This window comes from Perca fluviatilis, chromosome 10 (assembly GCF_010015445.1).
Source record: "Perca fluviatilis chromosome 10, GENO_Pfluv_1.0, whole genome shotgun sequence".
In the NCBI taxonomy this organism is placed as follows: domain Eukaryota; kingdom Metazoa; phylum Chordata; class Actinopteri; order Perciformes; family Percidae; genus Perca; species Perca fluviatilis.
This window is the reverse complement of record NC_053121.1, coordinates 27814262-27837442: the sequence shown is the minus strand read 5'-3', so window position 1 is coordinate 27837442 and position 23181 is coordinate 27814262. Positions and strand designations below refer to the sequence as shown.

At 39.7% G+C, this 23181-nt stretch overlaps 1 protein-coding gene across 1 annotated transcript; it reads left to right on the top strand.

Moving 5' to 3' along the window:
• The first annotated feature begins 1213 nt into the window (after positions 1–1213).
• On the top strand, positions 1214–22158 carry LOC120566545 (cohesin subunit SA-2). The gene is made up of 32 exons (XM_039813069.1): positions 1214–1318; positions 1674–1771; positions 2478–2574; positions 2884–3099; positions 3936–4066; positions 4508–4565; positions 4750–4954; positions 5688–5839; positions 6641–6838; positions 7290–7388; positions 7899–7978; positions 8387–8494; positions 9876–9972; positions 10239–10341; positions 10531–10634; positions 11178–11270; positions 12056–12148; positions 12347–12547; positions 13309–13376; positions 13483–13570; positions 14045–14125; positions 15454–15546; positions 15858–16026; positions 16539–16672; positions 17096–17197; positions 17883–18016; positions 18258–18380; positions 18893–19071; positions 19429–19603; positions 20403–20504; positions 20643–20736; positions 21594–22158. Exons 2-32 carry the CDS (start codon positions 1743–1745, stop codon positions 21642–21644), a joined length of 3657 nt encoding a protein of 1218 aa, XP_039669003.1. The 5' UTR covers positions 1214–1318; positions 1674–1742; the 3' UTR covers positions 21645–22158.
• Positions 22159–23181: the final 1023 nt, after the last annotated feature.

Here is a 23181-nt window from a genome sequence, read left to right as displayed (position 1 = left end):
TAAAAAATGTGTATAGTTAATTTCTTCGTTTTCTATATTAGAGGATCAACCATAACAGAGGATAAATCAACAATTTACAGTATGTTCCAAAATCATGTTAAATAGTTTGCACTGTATAACATAATTTATGGCTATAGGTGTTTCCACTGTCTACTATAGCTGAATTAAAGTTTTTGTACCCAAGGGAATTTTTGCAGCACCACTGGTTGGGATCAGGGCCATGGAGCTATGTTGAATAACCTGTGTCGACCTATTCACACTGAACATGTGTTTTCTCCCTGGATCTATGCCTTGTGTGAAGGTTTATGAATCGTACATCGTAAATCGTTTATAATAGGGCTACCCTGACATTCAAAAAATTTGTTTCATTAAGGTTTGTCATTGTTTAAATACGTTGCACCAGATTTTCAAAGTGGCATAGTTTTAAGCAAAAGCAAGGCTAATTGAAGCCACATGAGAATATATCATTCTTGCATGTAATACACTGGCTGCATTGAAAGTTTATCTGCTACTGTGAGACAGTTTGACACTGATACTGCTTGCTGACACTGTTGAGCACATGATTTAACTGACTACTTTGATCTTGTAGTTTGCATTATTATTATACAATGGGGGGGAATTTAAGTAATGTACATACTTATATTCAGAACTACTGTCCCATTGAGGTGTTATATAGTGTGTTATGCTTCTGCATAATTTTTACAAAAGAAATTGGGAAGCATAGAATAGGTATTTTATTTTAAAGGTCCGGACCAGAAGTTGCGTGTTTCACCCTAGCTGCATTGACTGTGGCCATATACAGAACAATGGACCGTGCAGAGGAGGACCAACAGGGGAGAGAAGGGCGAAGAGCCTGCGGTGGCGGGGCGGGGAGCAGCTGAGACAACCCCTCAGGGTCCTAAAAACTGGACAGACAGACACAGAGCAGACAGGCTGAAAGATTATAGGCCACACAGATACAATCAATACGGGACAGTAAATAAAGAAACTCATAGTTGAAATATCCATAATGGTGTACTATTACTATTCAGCAGGAGTTACATTCAAAACTTGAACTCATTTTGTCTTTTAAATTCACTGTGGGTCTTTTTTTCTGTTTAATTTACTAGGCTACATAGGCAGAACTACTTGTTCTGAATGACCAATGATCATCAAGTGACCCTCTGGAAGGACCAATCGTCTCATGAGTTGAGTAAGCGCTGGCCAATCGGCATCCAGCATAACTTTGCGTACTTTTGCGCGCCCTTGACTCTCATCGTGAAGAAAATACGACAAGAAAGCAACATACTGATCGGTTAATAGCTAGCTATATTATCAGGTGGTACAATGATTCAATTAGTTTGCTAATAATGATTATTGGTTAATTTTCGCTGTAGTAGGTAGCTGGCTACTAGCTAGCTAAATTAGCTAGCTAACGTTTAGCTAGGTAAGCTAACGGTTTAAGGGACGTTAGCAGCTCTTTAGATCCATAATCGGACATAACTTTACTCCTTAGCAGCGATTTCTATAGTTTGTTTAATGATATGTCTGTTGGCCGACACATCTTAAAAAGTAGTTAACGTTAGTCAGAATTATGGTTGCAAGTCCGATAATGTAGATTTGAGATACTGTAATAATATGAATGCAAATTGGCTAATTTTGTCTCCTCTGTCTTGGTCTTGCCGCTGAAAAAGTGTTAGCAAAGAGCAGCTAACCTGCGGTTCAAAACCAGTTTACAATCTGTGGTGCCTCTTTCACTGAGAATGGCAAGTGGAGACTCCCTTTTGGACAGGTAAAGTTAGCCAAGCTTACCTAATGTATTACTTTATATTTGTTTTAGCTAACTTAACTCTTAAGACTCTTGTCACAAAGTCAAAGTAAAACTTATAGAGTTGTTGAACGTATTTGGGTATGGAGCATTTATCTGACATACATATTTCACTGACTTAAAATGCACACAAGTTTACAGGACAGAAACAATGTGCCAACCTTCAAAATTTAATAAAGAGATGTCTGAGATAACACACAGATTAACAAACAAAACTGTATCTGAATATCTCAGTCAAAATTCAAAATAAAACTAGGCTTATTGAGATTGTCGTTAATGACCTTACGTTTTGCAAAGTTTATTTGCACTGCATTAGCAGCATGTGTGCATCTGTAGAAGCTGAAACTAGCCGGCCAAAATTTAAGAAAAATTGCTGAAACAACATCCAATAACAGTCAAAACTATATGTAAGAGAGGGTTGAATGGACAAGGACAAATGGAATAGGCTAACTACAATAATAACAATTTGAGGGACACTGGAAGCTCCTCTCTAACTGTTGGCCACAACAACCGAATGCTACAAGAACTTGAGGGGTACTAATTAGTAACTTGTATGCTCAATTCATCAACATTTTTATCATGATACCTGCCTGGCTTTGTAGTCTTGTCTTAGTAATAATTATTTGTTGAAGCTAAGAATTTGTTTTGATTCAGTTTTCTTGTCTGTTAGTCTTGAGGAGTTGGATGACTTCTCAGATTCTGACAGTGACTATGAGGCCACAACGAAAGCTACAAAGCGAAGAAAACAGCCAGTGACTGGACTTCAGGTAAATTATCTTCTTCTCTCTCAAAAGGATTCACTTTCATTAAGATACAATTTAGACTGTTCACAATGGAGTAGACCAGGGCTATGATCTTGTCTAAGTTTGGTATTTGTTTTCATGGTATTGAATCAAGTTGCATTATTGTCTGTCATCTTTTACTTCTTATAAAAGATCAAATACTAGAATCATAATAACTGCAACACTGTGGTAAGCCTGCACCTTATCTTACCATGGCTACCACTAATTCAGTTGACAACATCAATTCACCTTAAATCTCCTGCTGAGCTGCCCTCCCATCTCTTTCATCTCAAGCCACCCAAGAGACCCAGGCGTAAAGCTGCATTGAGGGTGTCCAGCACCAGTAGCAGCCCCAGCCCCACGCCTCAAAACCCCTCCCTGCAGCAGCACTCCCAAGGGACATCCAGGCAGGCCTCTCCTAGACCTGTGACGAGAGCGAACGAGGGAATCGGGGGAATCAGTGCAGAGGATATCTATGATGCTGTCCGCTCTGGAAAGAGTGCCATGGTGGTGAGCAAAGGGGGAAGGGGATGTAGAGATGAACACATGAAGGGAGGGCGGTGCTGAAGGAGGCATGTGTAATGAGAAGAGAAACAAGGCTCTAAGAGCAACAATGAGCGAGATTATCATCTGCTGTCAGTGGCTGACTGATTTGACCCTACAGAATTGGCTTTGATACGCGAAGAGGAAGAAGTGTTTTCACTGGGTTGTGTAGTAGGCAATGATTGACAGCATGCGTCCATCCCAACCATTGTGGTGCTGTGCCTAGTCTCTTCTGGTTAAAGACTACAAAAAAGAATCGCATAACAAAAGAGAGGCTAAAAAGTGTGGTGGGCAGTAATAAAAAAGAGTCTGTCACTACAGTGTAGAGCAGCAGCAAAATGCAGATGGTGATTGTGGGTGAAGGCCTACTTTTTATACAGCACATTCAGCAAATTTGGCAAACTGCAAGTCACAAAATTTTAGTCTGTTGCGCAAAGGCTTCTCAGTTCTAGTTCTACTATATTTCCAATTTATTACACTTTACATATGCTACACTATGATTAATAACAGAACAGATGTTCTGAAGTAGTGTCTATTTGTGTATAGTGTATATGTGTAATGGTGCCATGGTTGCCAAAAATGATTATGCAAAGGACATGGGGAATAAAACTGGAATTTGAAATGAGTAGAAAATATAAATGGGGAGATGGTGGGGCAAACATATGTTACTGAGAAAACACAAAAGGCCAATGGTAGGAAGAAAGGTGAAAGCTGAAATCCATAATGTTATTTATTTATATCCGTCGACCCTTTGATCTGAGCCCAGCGTTCTCATTGGCTGCTATCTCCCTGTCAATCTTAAGACGGTGGTGGACGAGTGGCTGGACAGCTACAAGCGAAGCCGAGAGGTGGGGCTGCTGGTGCTCATCAACTTCATTGTTCAGTCCTGCGGATGCAAAGGTCAGAGGTCAAGAGGGAGCCCACAAGTTGGGGGGTGGGAGTCAAAGTTCAAGAGATTATCTTTCCAATTACAGCTCAGGCAATGATCAGCAGTCGGCTATTGATCTCCCAGTATGGTAACGATGCAGTGTCTAGGTGCTGTGTTAATCCTCTGTCTATTGACAACACAATATATCAATAGTATGTGAGAGTGGAATGAAAATGAAAAGAAATCCTACCATGTCATTTCATTTTTGGGTCAAATAGAAAGCCAGAATTATTGTATTATTACACTTACCTATGTTCAGGTGTTTATTTCACTTTTGATTCCTAATGTGTTTTTGTAAAAAAAAAAGGAAAAAAAAAAAAAAAAGTGAAAATATAGTTATTGGTTTGTTTAATAGATCCTAAAAAATAAAGATTATTCTTACATATCTGCAAGTTTAAATTTAGTTTCTATTCTTTGTCACCCATTCTTCTAATAATCCTGTTTGAGTTTGCTGAGAAATTTAAACAACCTCCATATCCTTGGAGATTATGATCAGAAGGATGGAGTACAGCTTGATGGAACAAACTAATTAAAATCTAATGTTGATAAATGAGCACATTAATGGGTTAATGGGTTCACCACTGATGTAATTGTCATTAGCACAGCAACCACTTCTGTCTCAAATAACTTAATAATAAGCACAGTGAAAGATTTTTCCTCCATTTCTATTGTTTCCTGTCATCCTCCAGGATTCAGTGAACTACCCTCTGTGCACCCCAGGCCCTCAGCTAAGGCGATTCAAAGCCAGCCTGTGCGAGTTTATTCGGGTTCTGGTGAGCTCCTGTCGGAATAGCCTCATTTTTGATGAGTACCTTTTCCCCTCCCTGTTGGCTCTGCTCACAGGCATGTCTGACTCCCAGGTCAGAGCCTTCAGACACACCAGTACCCTGCTTGGTAAGCACATTGGTACAATACAGGTGCATACAATATTAGTATACACACCGATTTCACAAGGGAGCTTTGATTATAGTATTAAGGCTACACTTTTTGATTGGTGGTAATCGCACCATTTGCTTTAGGTTTTGACAGGGTTGAAAACCTGCACTCCATGCTTCGGATACCGGAGGGTTTTTCTCCTGCTTTTCTGGGAGGCAGAACAAACTGCTCCATTCAGCTGACATCTGTTTTAGTTGCTCTAGAAGTTCTTTTGTGTTTCAGATTGTACTCTATTATAGGCTTCTATTGTTTGTCATTGTTTTCTTTTGAAACCTCAGCTTTTGAAAGCTCATCCATGTGATTTCTTCTCCCCTATATTTCTTATCCCCTAAGGATTTGTTTTTGTATACTGCAGATAATTAAAAGGGACAAAACTCTTCAGTTAAGTTAATGTGATGTAACTTTAACTATTGGACACATGCTGTTGTGAAAATGTGGACTGACTGTGCCTATTGCTGTGCAGCATTCTTCTCCATTACGATTTGTAAAATCAGATTACAAAATGAATAACATTTTAGTGACATTTGGCAAAATAACCGTTGGGATGGATTTGTAAGGATTCGTTTAGTATTTTCTTTTCCCAACAAAGTGGGAAACATCACCTGTGAAACCCCCTCAGATTGACCCAAGGTTATATGTTGGTCTGTCAGTACTGTCTAGGCTTTTAAACCTGCATGTTTTTCTCTCTCAGCCATGAAGTTGATGACTGGTCTGGTGGAGGTAGCTGTGATAGTGTCGGTTCAGCTGCAGACCACCCAGCGGCAATACGACACGGAGAACAGCAAGAGGGAGCAAGACAGAGCCTCTGGCAGACTGGAGGAGCTGCAGGCCACCATCAGTGAGGTGACACAAACACAAACACTGGCATGAGTGCAGCTACTTTCACAGACAAAACATGCAGGTCATTAAAGCAGTCCTTCCACATTGGCTTTATACAGTAAGAATTATCTTACAGGTGCTTTTTTTCATGGGAAAGGATACAATGGACAATACCAAGGGCCAGTGTTTTCTTAGTGCAAAGACATGTTTTGCATGTCAGTAGGTCCTTGATGACAATACACCATTTTCCTTGCTTGTTAGACACCGGTTGTTAATTAGCTGTTGGGTTTGAAATTCAGTCATGTCATTTTTCTTTACCACCCAAATAGATTTTCCAATTATAATGCGTCAAAAACTTTCCAGCCTGGGTAATGGAGTAGAGAAGGTTTAACCAGAATGCACAATGTGCTTGCTAATTTCACACCTTGTTTGCATGCAATATAAATTCTGAGTTAGAAAGACAGGCATCTTTTATATCAGGGACAACAGATGTGCACACTCAAAGTGTTATTAAGGTTGTAGCATTAGGAGTAAAGTAAATGGTACCTCTGATGATGTTTTGTCTCATGACGAAATCATCTGTGACGATAACAATATAATGTCTACTTCCCTCACTAATTGTGGATCACTAGAATGATACAGGTAGATGTGGAAATGGTGAAATGTAACCCTTAGTTGCTATTAAACCTGGAAAAAGTTTAATATTAGGAACATTTTTTGCTGTGTGAATTGTTTGCCTGCTGGTCCTCAAAGCAATAAAAGATGAATGCCCCAGCAGAACCACAGACTCTATATGAGACTTAGAGATTCATATGTATGTTGTAGCTGCGGGAGAACAGGGAGGAGGTATCCTCCATGATGAACGCCACTTTCCGTGGTGTGTTTGTGCACCGTTACCGTGACCGGCTGCCTGAGATCCGGACTGCATGTATTGAGGAGTTGGGCATGTGGCTGAAAACGGACCCTGAAGACTTTCTGAATGATGGGTGTCTTAAATACCTGGGGTGGACCCTGCATGACAAGGTAAACACATACACATACACAGGACTAGACAATAGACAATACATGATAGAGTTAAGCGTTACTATGATGTTATTTCTTTATTTTGCTGTTTCCCTCACCGCTGGCCAACAACATGTGTCGCAGATGTAGCAGCAGTCTGTCTGCAGCAGTCTGTCTGCAGCCCTCCGCAGGTCAGCATTGGAGCTAAAAATGACAAGGGCCGCAGTGTATAGGGAATTGGGCTGTCCAAATTAAGCAGCTTTTTAATTTATATTTGTGCTTTTAAGTCTTTGACAGTCTCTTACACCAGATGCTATTGTAGAATATCTGCACACACGAAGACACAAGAAGGAACACATACACACACTTAAACAAAGAGAAATGTCCACTAAGAGTAGACTTGTGCATCAGTCTGTATGTAGGTTATAGAGTGTTTGTGTGTGTTACTGCACTCTCTTCTTCTTTCCTTCAGCAAAGTCCAGTGCGTCTGCAGTGTGTTCGTGCCCTGCAGGGTCTGTACCAGGAGAAGGAATTCATTGGCCGCCTGGAGCTTTTCACCAGCAGATTTAAAGTGAGACATCCCTCTGGATTGGACTTGCGCCTCAGTTAATGCCTCTTTTCTCCCTTCCTTTCCCCTCATGTCTGTCTGTCTGTCTGTCTGTCTCAGCATCTCTCTTTAATCTATTGTTCCAGCTTATTGTATTGTCTCTATTTTGTTGCCTGCCTATGTTTCTCTTCCCAGTATTTTGTGCCCCCTCCCATTTCTTTGCCTTTTTAGTTTTTTTTTCACCATTCCTGTTTGTTGTGATGGTCTCATCCTTTGTCTGGGCGTGTGTCTGGGTGCGTTAATTGCTGCCAATTACTGATGGTTAATAAGCTCTTCTCAAACACATAAAAACCCTCCTAAGCCACATGTGCTGCTGCAGATAAACGGTTTTCATACCATGGCTTAGTGCCTAATCAGTGAGTTTGTGTGTGTGTGCGTGTATGTCTGTGGGTAAAATCGTTTTTATGGCCATTTGTCTGCTGGCATGATTGTTCATTTGTCTGTGTTCTGAATGTGTTTGTGTGTGTTTTTTAGGAGAGGATGCTCAGCATGGCACTGGACAAAGACCCAGAGGTGGCAGTGGAAGTGGTCAATCTGTTGCTGCTGATCCAACAGTAAGGTGTTTTTTTTTTTTTTGTCTCTGGTGGTTTCTCTGTGCTGCTCTCTGCAGCAATCAGTACAGGAATTTCAATTTAGTAGATCAAAACATACCAAGTATAGCATATTTTTTATACAATATTTTAATGTGCCTTTTCTCTTTTTTTTGCATTGATAGTTTTGAGCTTTATTACCGAAAAGTTCTAATGAAATGCAGTTTAGAGCATTTGTAATAATGCTAGGTCTGTGAATGCGATTCTGAATGAGTAACTGAAAAAGTGATGTAAACTTATGATGTAAAAATAACCAAATACTGCAAATGTTTTCTCAACAATAGAAGTGTAATGGTTACTCATAACTGTGATAACACTCTAAAGAATACAAACTTTTTTGGCCTGTAACTGTTTTTATGTGCACATATGCAGGAGGACAGAGGAAGGTCTGAAAGAAGAGGAGTGCGGCCACATCTATCCCCTAGTTTACGCTCTAAACAGAGGCCTGGCGTCTGCAGCCGGCGCCTTCCTCTTTAACAAGTACATTTTCATCCTTCCTTTCTTAACCCTGTCAGACTAAGGGCCCTATCTTGCACCCAGCACAATTGCCTTTGTACACCGACGCATGTATCGTTCCTATTTTGCACCCGACGCACAGCAGGCTTTTCCCTCCACAGACGCATGTCGGTAAAATTAGGGACTGTATTTGCGCTCCCAGGGGCGGTTCAGCGAAAAGAGGAGGCATGTTCAGGTGCAAACCGTTCCCTGGTGCTATTTTGCAGTTCGGGACAAAACAATTCCGCCACAGACCAGGAAAACCCTGGTCAAAAGTCAGTGGCGCTAGTCTAAAGTCAGTGGTGTGTTATTCAGATGCTATTTTAGGGACGAATGCTTGGCCATAATGTAGCGTGCGCACAACACGCATACACTTTGCTTCTCTCATCTACACGGACGCAGCAGTTCCCATTTTTTTACAAGGAAAAATATGACTGGAAATGCGCTACAGGTGTTTGGATAGATCAGGAGGCACTTTACAGTACAGTCCTCAAAAAGTCGCAGCATTCTTTGTGGCTTGTTGTGTTTTACACAACATTTCCATGAATCATGGATGTGTTGATGACATAAATGAGGAAATATTAGAGGACTTAAGGAGACGTGATGTTGAACTACGGTGGGATTAGACACTTGAGGGTCCGAGAGTGGTAATTCGCGATGCACTCCTGGTGGAGCGGGTGGACGGAGATGGAGTGGGGGGAGGAGGAAGGGGCACAACAGGTGCAGGTGGTGCGTTTGGAGGCCCACGCTCCATGGCTGCAGCAATCCTCTCCTTAGATGCGCCTTAGAGGAGCAGCAACATCGCCACTCGGTCAAGACGGGCATTTATTACTTTGCCGCATCCCGGACAGCTCCCACTGGCGTGCGCCAGGCAGATCCGCCGTCATAATAGCAATCCACCATGGAACAAGCGCGCCTGCTCTTAAAGGGAATGTGAGATGACGCTCTGATTGGTTATTTTCACGTTACGCCAAAACCACACCTAGCTACTTGCATTCTGCGTTTCATACTTGCGTTTCAGATCGTTAAAATAGGGCCCCAAGTGTTGTAGAGTCGTGTCATTAAGGTACACCTCTGTATGTGTGGCTTATTCCGTATTCAACAAATATGTTTAAATTTCTGTTTGTTTATTGATTTCTTCAAAACATTAAAAACCATTTTCATTCACACCAAACCTTGGATTAATAACGGTTTACACTTAAACAAGCAGTGTAAATCACAAACCGCATATACTTCCCTGTATAGTGGAGCATTTTATTGCTACACAAATGTGACATCTGACTTAAATCAGTGTGCAACCTTTCCATGCCACTTCTTAATTTTGGTTAATGTAATGTGAAATGTGTTCTTTATGTGTGTATGTCAGGCTGAAAAGTGTGATTGCCAGTGACAACCAGGAGAATGATAAAAGTGAAAATGCAGCCTTCTTTCAAATCCTCATCGCTTTCTACATCCAGAGTGAGGTACTGTCTGCCCTCTATTCCAACCATTGCAATTATGTTTCATATTTAAAAGTAGACTAACCATGACTATATAATATACTGTTCAAATCATGTTTTATATTGTGTTCCCTATAAAATACAACAAAATACAACAGTAGCCACAACACAGCAGGGGATTGTTATTCTTACAGCAGAAACAACAATTCCACCTAAAAACTCAAGTATCACTGATGTTTGCTGTCTGATAATTTAGTTAATCCAAAGCAGTTCATGTGCTCTCTTGACAGTTCCATGAGCATGGGGCGTACCTGCTGGATAGTCTGTGGGATGTGGCAAGACCTGAGCTGAGAGACTGGGAGACTATGACGACATTACTGCTACAGGAGGCTGGTGAGGAACGAAATACGACTTGCGTCTTAAAAAGCTCAGTTTAACACCATAATAATTTATACAACTCATGTCAGTTAGTTGTTTTATGCTCCTTTTTCAACTTGTGCTGCTCCCTCGATGCTGCTGCATTGTGTCACCTCAACCGTCCCCCACTCAGTTTAGCACCTGTCTGTACGTCTGTGTTGTCAGGTCTGATGTATGAGGAGGAGGGGGCTCTCATAGAGCTGATGATGTGTGCCATCAGACAGGCAGCACAGGCAACCCCCCCTGTTGGGAGAACTCAGGGCAAGAAGGTGGTGACGATATAAATGTCTGTAGTTTGTTTAATGCAACAGTGGAGCTTGGGGGCGAGAGAAATGTCATTCTTTGTTTTTGCTTCAAAACCCATCATAAAAAAAATCATAGATTTTAAAGCTACAATACGCACCTTTGTGACATTAAACAGGAATAAATTAGATATACCACCATATTGTATGTGTACAAATATCAGTTTTTCTCTGTTCGTGGCAGCTCTCACACGTTTGGTTTTGGTAACCTCAGTCTTGGTTTCATCCTATTTCAGCATAGACAGCTTATCACATTAAGTGCTGGGCATTAGCTTGACCAGCTTTTCTTTTTTTTTTAAGACCAAAAGTTGGATATGTTAGCTTTAAATGTTCACAATGTTGTGAAAAGTGGATTCTTTTATTCCATATTTTCTTAAGCAGTGCTGGTAATTTACTCATCTGTGGTCACATAAAAACCCACACATTCTCATGATATCTTAATGCTTTTTGTCCTCACACATGGTTGAACTGCTGGCCTGTGATGTTCACTGAATGTACCTGTGGGATTAGATCCTGGGTATGAAGGATAAGAAGGTCCAGGAACAAGACAGGAGACGTGTCACCACACACTTCATCCCCTTACTGCCCCAGCTGCTGGCCAAGGTACACTTACAGTGCTCATATTATTCTTTTTGGCTTTTTCCCTACCCTTTATTGTGTTATATATCTTTTTTGTGCATGTTATAGGTTTACAAAGTGAAAAAACCCAAAGTCCACCCCAAAGGGACTTATCATCTGTTCACAAACTGCTCCAAACAGCTCTATTGTAGTCCAGCCTTTACTCTCCGTGACAAACGTGCGTCACTTTGCAACACCCGTTATAATTCTCACCTAGCTGCTAGCGTGGCACGCCCTCATACTCTGCGTCTGACTGGGTAGTAGTCCTTACCTAACTACTGCGCATGTGCGACTCCCAACAAAGATAGAAGTGCAGTGCCTCACTCTGTAGCAAAAATAGAGAGCTCAACACACAGGGTGAAAAGAGGAGCTGCAGCAACAAAAATATGGTGTTTTTTGAAAATTAAACCATGTAAACCTATTCTGATATAACCTCTAAATACAATTATGAATCTGAAAATTAGCATAATATGAACACTTTAAAATACTTTATAACACTGATATTATATTGTAAACAGAGGGTTAAAACTGCTAAGCAATTATTTAATTATTATTATTATTATATTTATTATTAAATTATTTTAAGTGTTGGCAAAGCATCAGAAGCATTGCCACCTTAAATTCCACTCTAAAGAGTCATACAGTAATACCATACATTACATTGAGAATGAAGGTAAATTACTTTGCCAACTGTGCAATATTATTTAGCTTAATTTCACATTTTTTCAACCCTGAGCCTGTGTATTTCTCCTTCTCTCACTGACCTGCAGTACTCAGCGGATGCAGGGAAGGTGAGCCTCCTTCTCAAAGCTCCCCTCTACTTTAACCTGGAGGTGTACAACAGTGCTCCGCGGCTGGAGAAGGTAGGGGTTGTGGAAATGTGGAGGATAATTAATTACCCTGAATAGATGATTAAAATCTCTTCAGGAACGACATAATGTTCCTTCTGAATCATTACCCCTCTCCCGTAGTTCCTCCTTAACCATTCTTATTCTAAAGTTCTACTACTTAACCTGTTCTGCTTTGAACTGTCCTCCGTCATTCTCCCCTCTCTTTGTCAGTATCTGGACCTGCTGCTGTCTCAGATATGTGGTATTGTGGAGAAGCACACAGAGGCCACTGTGCTAGAGGCTTGCGCCCAACTGGTCAGCACCCTTTGCTCCGAGTCCTACACCTTCTCCTCCCGCGCACACCTGGCATTCAGCCAGCTGCTGGACAGCCTGACCGAGTGCTTTAGCACCTACTTAAGTGACCTGCTGCAGGTGGGAGAGCGTGTCAGTGAAGCTTGCAAACAGACAAATATGGCATGTTATGAAATGCATACATATACTATTTTATTTACCCCGTTTATATCCGTGAGTGCAGGCTAAATGACAAACTCATATATGTATAATGCAACACAGTTCAACAGCACCACAGACTGCAGCTTCCATAATTATCATAAAGTTGATTCAACACCAGTTTTTAAAAAAACTGAACAATATAACCTTCATGAAGGTAGGATTTATTGCAGGACTTTTGTATTAGGCTGCATTAGTTTTAGCTAAGTGTGCCTAATAAACTCGCTTGTAGTTCATGTATCTGTCCTACATTAGTAATATAAACTACTCATTCTGAGATGTTCAGTTAAGATAGTATGTTGTAATTGTATTTTAGTAATCCATTAAAGCCAATAATTCTAGTACATAATAATGAAACTATGTAAACACAGGATTGTGCTGCAGAACACCAAAGAAAGCAGAAAACAAAACTGACTTGATCACAACTCTCAAGATGTAAGCACGTGTTTTTAATTAATTTGTTTTAGTCTGTATCTTTTTGTAGTAAAACAAACAAAAAAAAAACAGATCAGTTAGCATCTGTTCTCTCAAGTGTGTTTTATGTGTGTGTGTGTGTGTTTTTTTTTTGTGTGTGTGTGTGTGTGTGTGTGTGTGTGTGTGTGTGTGTGTGTGTGTGTGTGTGTGTGTGTGTGTGTGTGTGTGTGTGTGTGTGTGTGTGTGTGTGTGTGTGTGTGTGTACCTAGGGTACTGCAGATGACGATGACGTATACAGTGCAGCCACTGCTTTAAAAAGGATTGCAGCCCTCAGCAGGTAAGTGTGTGTTCTTATAATACACATGGCAGTAAAAGTACAGACTTTTTCTTACACAGACGTGTGTGCGTGCGCGTCTGCTTTGCTGTGTGTGTTTGTTGTCCAGTGCCAAGGACCCGACAGGCTGGAAGCTGTTCGACTCTTGTCTTGAGCTTCTGAAAAGCAGGATGGAGTCCAGAGAGCTCGACAAGGAGGTCTGTCCCACATTCTGATATTTAAGGGGGGGGGGTTCCATTGTGATAATAGAGGCCAAAACTTCAACTTTTTTTTTCTTTTTTCAAAGCCATCTCTGAATGTGCAATGTACAACTACAGACATTTTTAGTGTGGGCTAAATTAAGTGTTTGGCAAATTGAATGCATCTAGGTTCAATAATTTTAACTTTAACTTAATTAAGTTATTTTCTGTAGTTTAATGTAAAAAACAAAATAGCGCTCAACTCACGTAGATACTTAGAAAGCTTTGAAGGCTGGGTGCTGGATCCGAAAAGTGAATAATCATAAATACAGCTACTAGGACAGCACTTCAATTTGATGGAATGTATTGTCACATGGATGTTTAATGTAGACATGGATTTGCTTGGAAAAGTTAAGTGGAAAATGTGTTTTTCACATTGCACCGAAATCTCTTACAAAAGCTGATTTTAACTTTCCCTTTGTATAATTTCAGCTCATGGTGTCGGCTCTGAAGTGTGCAGCCTTTTACCTGATGTGGGCCAAAGTGAATGCAGTCAACTCCACACCAGCTGAGGTGCTCATCTACTACATTTCTTTTCTCCAACACTGCACTCATCCTTCTTTGGATGTTTAGAAGTAGTTTGACCTTCTCTCCGTCTTTTACACACTGAGAGATGTCGCACACTAACTTGGCTCCTGGAAGCGCTAGCCTACCTGTGCACGATAACATAACCTGCATGATAAATACTTCCTTGATGGCTATCTCATGACAGCCAAGCCACAGTGGCCATGTTGGTGGCCTTGCTGTGTGTTTGTGCAGCTCTTCTCGTCTGTGTTTTTCAACAATTCACTAGCTGTGCAGACAGCAGGCAATTAACACAACAATCTGTTAGTGCGCATCCAAGCCCATGATGACACTTAGACATTTATTTCCCACTGGTTCCCACTTTTTCTTACTGTTTCTCCTTTTGTATTAGTTCTGTCTCATCAGTCTCTTGTTCTTTCTTGAGCTCATTTTCACCTTTTCCGCAGTTTTTCTCTCACACACACTACAGTGTGTCTACCTAAACTAGAGTTCCAGAGAAAACACATGCAAGTCCTTTCTTTGTGTTAAGTTATTTTGATCTCTTTTCAGTTTTTATGTATTAATAGCACCACAGGTTGACCGGTTCCTCCTCTATGCATAGATATGCGTTATCTATGCTACTATCTACTTTGGCAACAGGATTGTATAATTAATATTAGTGAGAGAGCACTTGAATTAGTAAATATAGGTTTCCATCTCTTGAAGGGTGTCCATCATCAATCTACTGAATTTACCGCTGGGATTAATAGAGTATTCTTTCTGTCTACTGGTATCCAAGGTGGCGGTGCTGTTCTTTACCTCCATACTTTGACCCTCTTGTTGAATGAGCAAATCTTAAAGAAATTGTCAAAATTTACTTGGATAGCCGTAGTAATCATAGTTCGTTCCTGTCCTACACACAGACATATAAAACACGGGGAGCCTGGGTAGCTCACCGTGGCCAAATCTTAAAGAAATTGTCAAAATTTACTTGGATAGCCGTAGTAATCATAGTTCGTTCCTGTCCTACACACAGACATATAAAACACGGGGAGCCTGGGTAGCTCACCTGGTAGAGCGCGCGCCCATATACAGAGGTTTACTCCTCGACGCAGCGGCCGCGGGTTTCGACTCCAACCTGCGACTCTTTGCTGCATGTCCTTTTTTTTTTTTTTTTTTTTTCTCTCTCTCCTTTCCTCCCCCCCTTTCATGTCTTCAGCTGTCCTATAAATAAAGGCCTAAAAATGCCCAAAAAATAAGAAGAAACCTAAAACATTAATGATCATATCTGAGATCTGTGTACCTCTGCCCTTTGTCCCCTTCACCATCTGCTCCAGGGGGAATTGAACCGTCTGAAGAAGGAGATGCGTTCGTTCTGCAGAGTTTGTCAAACGTGTCTGTCTTTGAACCAGGCTGAGATCAGAGATCAAGTAAGTAATGTTATCCCATATGTGAACTAACCGTGAACTAAGACTGTATGTTAGTGGCTTGTTACAAGTTAAAAGCTTATTTTTTCCTTTTATGCACCTATATTTCTGAGATATATATATATATATAAAAATAAATAAATAAATAAAAAGAGCAACTACAAATGATTGTCCTTGAGACTAATTGCTCCTTTTTTCCCCCAATGACAAAAAAAAGACTCCTCAGACAAACTGACCAAGCTACAGACCACTGACCAGAGTTTTAATTTACAGATATGGTAAATTCTAACAAAGTTTGTGTATTCCATTCACAGGCATTTGAGCTGTTGTGTGACTTGCTGCTCTTGTACAGTAGGAGTTCAGCTCGCTCTGAACCCGCCCTTCAAGCGCTGGTCCACCTGCCATCGGATTCCCTGCGCTCTGAGATGGCTGCTTTCCTCCTGGACTACGTCTTCTCTGACACTGAAGATGCTGAGCTCAACGGTATTTTGAAAAACCCCAAATGAAAAAAAATAACACCTTTTATGTTTGCATAAACAGTGGTACTTTCCAGAAGCAATGTCAGTCAGGGACAACGTTACCGATTGGAAAACTCCATTTTTTAAACTAGTGAATGGTTATGTTCAGAAAATGATTTTGTTTTCCTCGTGGATGTGTAGGCTTTAGGAAAGAAACTCAATTTTAACACTGCCAAAGCTCTCCCAGAGGAGCCTCTCATCATTTATGCCTGCAGACATAGTTTTTGATGTCTTGTTTTGAGAATCTGCTGCTATAACAAATCCTCGTTTTTTTTCTGTATTTCACAATGTACTGCCAATTCCCAAGCCAAATACCAGTCTTCCATCACACGTTCTGCTTTGCTGCGTCTTATCAACACCTCAAAGTTTTCTCTCCTTTCCTCTACCGTCTACATTTTTCACATTTAGTCTGTTACTGTCACTCATGCTTACCTTTCCCTTCCCATTCCTCCGCCCTGGCTCTCCTCTCCTCTCTAGTTGAGAATGAGGAGGAGATGAAGATACGTCTTCTCCAGAGGAAGCGCAACCAGTTGTCTGGCTACTGCAAGCTGGTCATCTACGGGGTGCTGGAACTCAGCGCCGCCACCGACGTCTTCAAGCACTACAGCAAGGTGGAGATGGAGAGAAGGGCTTTAAGGGATAGTTAAGTTTTATTAACATAGCATATAAGCACTCATATTCATCAACTGGCTGTGTGTCACTGTTGGCTGGACATGTAAGCAAAATGTGGTCATAGTTCAAATGGTGGCTTTAGAAATTGTTAAATTAACAGTTCCACCTTTTTTTTGAGAAATTAATTGAATTAGGAATACAGGAAACAAGTTTATAACAAATAAATAACGGAGATGATGTGTAGGAGAGTCGAAGATGGTGAGAAAATCTGTTTCACAACCAGCGTGGTGCTGAGAATGAGTCCGACAGATGACTGGAACGGTGGATTGTTCTTACATTTTTAGAAATTAAGACAATGCTATTAATTGAATCGACTAATGATCATGACTGAAGTAATTGTTTTCCTTTCCGGTTTTCTCCAGTACTTTAAAGACTTTGGCGACATCATTAAAGAGACTGTAAGCAAGAGCAAGCTCATCAGTCCCATTCAGAGCGCCAAGACTGTGTGTCTGAGCCTGCAGCAGGTGTGCAAAATAACCAGCCTCTAATTATTTCTGAGAGTTTTTATCTTGTAGTGTGATCCCAATTCACTTTTAATTGATACATCAAATACCCTTTTAACAGTGAATTTTTTTTGTTTGAAATGTGTTATTAATTATGATAAGAATACTATTACTGCATTATACTAAAAGTAGTATTACTAAATGTTTTCTCTTTAATCACATCTTTTGATTGCCAGGTTTTTATTGTGATAGCTGTTGGTGTTTTAGTTTTTTTTTTTTAAATATAATTTTATGTTTCTTCAAATGTGTGCTGTGTTTACACATAAGTGAAAATCTTTGCACTGAAAAACAACAGCTACCTAGATCTAACAGATGTTCATCAACATGTGGCTGTATATAAAGAAATTATTTGGATATTTTTGTTTGTGTTTTCCTGTTAAGTTATTTTGCTTTATTTCTGAAAATGTCCAGATACAGAATGTGTTATCTGCCCATGAGCTGCATGTGCACCCTCAAATGTTTATAAATGAGAATAAAACCTAATACCCAAAGACGTATATTAATTTTCTGTACTTGTTTAGTCAATACAGTGTTTGTTGAATTTCTAAGAAGTGTTTTTAACAGCCCGTCCATATCTATAGAACTGTTTGAATAGCATGCCTTTTGCGTAACGTGTTTATGTAAAGTCATGTTTGTGTGTGTTCAGCTGTTCTCAGAGATGCTTACGGAGGACCACAGCAGGCAAGATCTCGGTGAGATTAGAGACTTGGCCAAGAGGCTTGCCATGAGCTTTGGCATCGATCTTCATCGTGTCCGTAAACCACTGGTGGCCCTGCACATGTAAGTGACACATGTGTCTGACAAACACATTCAGACCAGGCCTGTCAGCCCTTTTGATTTTAATATTTTGATTTCTCAAAGCCCTGAGGGCAGTTTTCCAGCTCTTATGGGCAGCCATAGCTCAGTGGCTGAAAGTGTATTTTTTTTTATATATTGTTTTACACTCGAGCGGTTTCTGCATTCTGTGTTATAAATTTTTTTTTTATGTTCAAACTGTTGTCTATGTTATGTTTGCTCTTAGGGACGGTGTACGTTTTGCATTTCGGGAACCACGGGAGGGAGAAGAGCAGCACATGAATGTGACCTTCTTGGAGATCCTCAGCGAGTTCAGTTTCAAGCTGCTGCAACCGGACCGCACCAAACTGTGAGAAATTGAAACTCATCCACACAAACATGTTTAGTCAACTATGATATCAATACGATCTTAACAATATAAGCATGATATGCTATTGTCTTAACAAAATAACAGTGGCCATATCGTCTCTCTTACCTGAATCTTCTGCTCGTGTTTCAGAGGATTTCATTCCTACATGTTGCATTTCAGTACATTTGCTGCCATCATTCCAGGATCACAGCAAAGCAAAATGAATGTTTCACCTCAAAGAGGAAAGTTAGATCTTCTTGTCAAATGGCCACAAGCTAATGGTACAAGCAGCCTACTAAATCAGATTTGTAGATATTAATAAGCTTTTCTAACACAGAAGATAATGTGCTCATTCTTGAAATGCCACTTTGGTTAATTGTATTGTATTGTAATTTGACTCTTTACAGAAATATAATTTACAGAAACCTGAAAAAAAGTTGAACCACTAAATATTAACAAATGTTTCTCCGCTTTTCGCCTTATCTCTCGGTAACCCTGTCATCCCCTCCTAGGGCTGCGTTTGTGAAATCAGAGTGTCCCAGTGCTGCCCTCTCCTGGCCGTCAGTCAGAATGTATCAGCGTTCCTTGGAGGGCCGCTCCTCTTCTAAAGCCAGAAAACAGGAGGAGGGAGGTGATGTCGTCTCCACACATAGTAGCCCTGTAGCTAAACGCAAGAGAACCACTGCTCAGGGTGAGATGGATTTCACACAAAAAACTTTGTGTATAGATTCACAGCTCATGTTAACAGTAATACATAGAAAGGGTCTCTTTTTTTTTTTATTTTAATTTTTTTTTTTTTTTTAACAGCTGAAACCAGAGAATGTTTTGTATTTAAATGTATTTTAATCATTGTCGGTTTTCTGTTGATTGATTAACTACTTGGATTTTTCTCTCCTTGTCACTGTTAACATCTTTGTGAATCCATTGGACTGCGCTGAAACAAGTGACTTTGTGACTAATTCCTCTCTGTAGTTTGTAAAACACATGCTGTACATTTAACAAAGTGTCACAGTTATTACCTTCTGTAGTTGACTTCTGTCTGCTCCAGGTTCAGTTGCCAGCACAATCAGAGGATCCTGGTTGGACAGCAGCAGTATCCACAGCGTCCTGCACACGCCAGCCCTCACCTCCACTGCCCAGAGACAGTCAACCAAGGTCCTGGCCTCCAAAAAACCCAGTGCCACACAATCGGATATCAGCAGCGAGGATGAGTTCTCCTTAGGGTAAGTTGAGTTTTATCAACAACACGTTTGCAGTATGTGCCATCAGTGTTCACCCCCTGGCAAAATCTTTTCTGCCACAGCAAAAAAAAATAAATGGTTACTGGATTTTCAACATGGCATCATGACTTTAGTGTGAGAACTACAAGGAGAGAAAAAGGGGGAGAGACGGTGCCCGAATGTGGCAAGAGATGTGACCCATGACCATGCACATTGCGGATGCACATTCAACCCGTGTTGGAATCATTTATCTGCAGAAACATTTGTGTTTTGATTATTCTTTCTGTTGTTGATAGGCCTGTCACATGAAAAATGCAATAAATCAATTAATCGCATGATCAATCCATTTAATTTCCATTTAAAAATTATCGGAGCTAGAAAAAATTCCATTTTATTTATTGGTTTTGGTTTTTATTCTAGTGCATTTTTTAACAGAGACTGAGAGTCTATTTTATTGTTTTTGGTTGTTTTTCTTTTATTGTGGATATTTAAAATGTCTTCCAGTTCCAGTGTTAAATATTCTTTAGAAATAAGTTTATTGATCTTTGAAAAGGTGTACCTGCATTATTATGCCATTATCGTTATATTAGATGAAAATTGTCTCAGAACGACATTTGTTATCATGACAGGCCTAGTTGTTGAAGTAAAGTTATATTATAACTTGTGCGCAAATAGATGTAGATGGAAAGAAGGAAGGAAGGTTCACCAAGTGCTTTTACCATTTTACCAGCCAGCTAGAACTTATAAAAGCATGATACAAAGGCTTCACGGCTGCTAAAATGTATCTGCTGCTGTTCACCAGGTCCCAAATACGAAAGGTAAGGCCCGTTAAACGACACCAGCTCTCCTCCAGCCAGACTGGCCCTCCTTTGGATCAGCAAGACCTGAACTCCCACCTCACCTTGTAAGGCAGCAGAATACAAACGGTTTCACAACAGAATTGTTTTTAATATTTAGAAATTGTGAATATTGGTCTCATTTCGTGATAGCTATTATCAGTTAAGAATAACAACATTAAAACGAACCATGTTTTCTCCCTCAGGCTGTCTTTGATTGAGGACGAAGACGCAGAAAGAGAAGAGCCTGAGATTGAGGATTACGAGAGTGACTCTGAACACGAATCTACATATACACTGGTAAAAAAACAAATCTTGGCAACATTTTACAACACATTATTTACACTCATTAAAAGAAGGGAATACTATACTTACGATTGATAAGTCAGCTTTACATCCTATATTTGTCTACATATTTGTAAATGTTTGGCTATAATATACATTATTCATTAGTGTCTATGTATAGTTAAATAACGATTATTTTATTTGTGATATATTGTGTAGCCTGTTGTACTTGAGTAGATAGAGAACTTGCACTGACAATGTACTTGAACTGAAACTCTCTTACACTACGTTACCATTGCACTTTTCTGCATTTTTTTGCTACAATCTAATTTTACTGTAAGGGCACACTATTGATATCTTCCTTTTGTATTTTTGTAGTATGTATGTGAATGTTATATGTCTGCGTGCCTATGTGTGTGTATGTGTATAAGTTAATTGGACACCTTAATTTCCTTTGCAATTAATAAAGTATCTCTGTCTATCTATCTATTACATTTGGGTATTTACAGCATTGTCTCAAGTCCATGCGCATCAGTTTAAGTAGCCCCTTATGATTTATTATTAAAATTTATTATAAAAATGATCCCTTATCATTGCTGTGCCACACTAGATCAACGCAGCTACAATTGAATTAATGCCTGTAAAAGAGTACTATACTTGTGATTTGTGGAGCTGATTAAAAGACTAATTAATGGTACATTATGGCGGCAAATCTAGTTTTAACTGGTGTACAGTGAATAGAATATAAATACATTTGTATTTCAGATGTAAAGTTGGGATAGTGCCTCTTTTTCTACAAAATAAGTCAATAAAGATCAAAGACTGCATTCCTGGCGAGCTCAAACTTTTTTCGTCCTGTTTTTGCTCTGCAGCCTTCCACACGCCACACCTCCGCCAGTATCCTTGATGAGCTCTTTGAGTGATGACACAGAGACCCGGACCGCCTGGGGAACAGCACTTCTCTTTCTTTAATGTATCTCTTTTAACACTACTGCGTTTTCAGTGGTTTCGGTACATTTGAGTGTATAATTAGGGCCAACTGTTCTTCTACATGACAGAGATCACCTATCTGATCTATTTCAGTCATTAATTTTGTTGGAGGGGAAGAGAAAGTCAAAATGATTATGAAGTTTGGGGACAAAGGTTGTTGCCATTCACAATTAGGAATGTTTGTTTTGAACACAAAATGTTTAAAAGAAATGTGTTGAAGTTCAGTTAGATCCCTGTTGGCTGGCAGCAAACTTAGTCTTTCTTCCTGTGTTCCACATTTTGAATTTAGTTTCATATCTTTCACTGTTGTTGACAGCTTTTTGTTGTTGTTGTTTTTTTGTTTAACACTTGTTAATTTAATGTAAATTAAAAGATGCTTGATTGAGCAAAGTAACACTAAAAGTGTATTTAATAAGATCACATTACAGTGTGATGTACATAAATTCCAAAAATTTTAAAAGCTAGTTACCAGACAGATTATCGGACCCGAGGAAGAATGCTTAAGCTATTGGGGATCCAAATAAGACAAACCAAAAAAAATACCTCCTTTTTTCAATAATTATTTTTTGATGAAATTAAGTACTTTTTTTCTAAAGAAATGAAGTACACAATGAGAACAATATTCCAGGGGTTAGTAAATTGGAGAGAAATTTTAAAATACTAAGGAAAAACAATATAATACTAATACAAATGTTAAACAAGATGACTAATGAAAAGCAATACATGTGTTTAGAATCTTCTGCTCATATTCATTTATTCTAGAAAAAAAGCCTTTTTGTTAGTGATTTTAAATAAAATTATAATTTTAAGATTGATAATGTATGCTTGTTTTTTCTGTTATCATTCAAGAAACCAAATGGTGCATATTCATAAAATAAAGTAAAATCATCCTGACATTTTTAGTAATGAACCTGGAAATACTATATCTTGCCACAGGCTAGGACATTAACAATGCACTCTGCACAGTGCAGAAGTTCATACCAATCATTCTTTTCTTTTTTCAGTATAAACTTTGTATACAAGTTTAATGAACAATGTTTGTGAGTAAACTGCCTACGTGACCATTATGTTTACTAGTAAGAAAAAATAATATTTTCATGTGGAGTCAGGGGGAGGCTTTAATGTGTGTATTTTAGCAGTGACTTGTGTAATGTAATTTGAGTACTACAGTTTATACTGTTTGGGTTCAGTCTCGGGTCACTGTTGTATGAAATCCAATCATCGCCTTTCGCGCCATTCCTGACTAACAGGGCGGAAGTTTGTCGAGTCATGTGACACATAATCGTCAGTAACTTTCGCGCCACCACGAAAGCCCGCCTCTCCCTACGGAAAGAAGCGACACGATTGGCTGCTGCAGACGTCAGACTCGCGCCACTTCTTGCACCGCGACCTGGGGAGAACCGCAAGCTGCAAGTGAATGAATACCGTTCTCCGGTGATAGTGAAGTGATTAAACCGTGAATTTAAACTG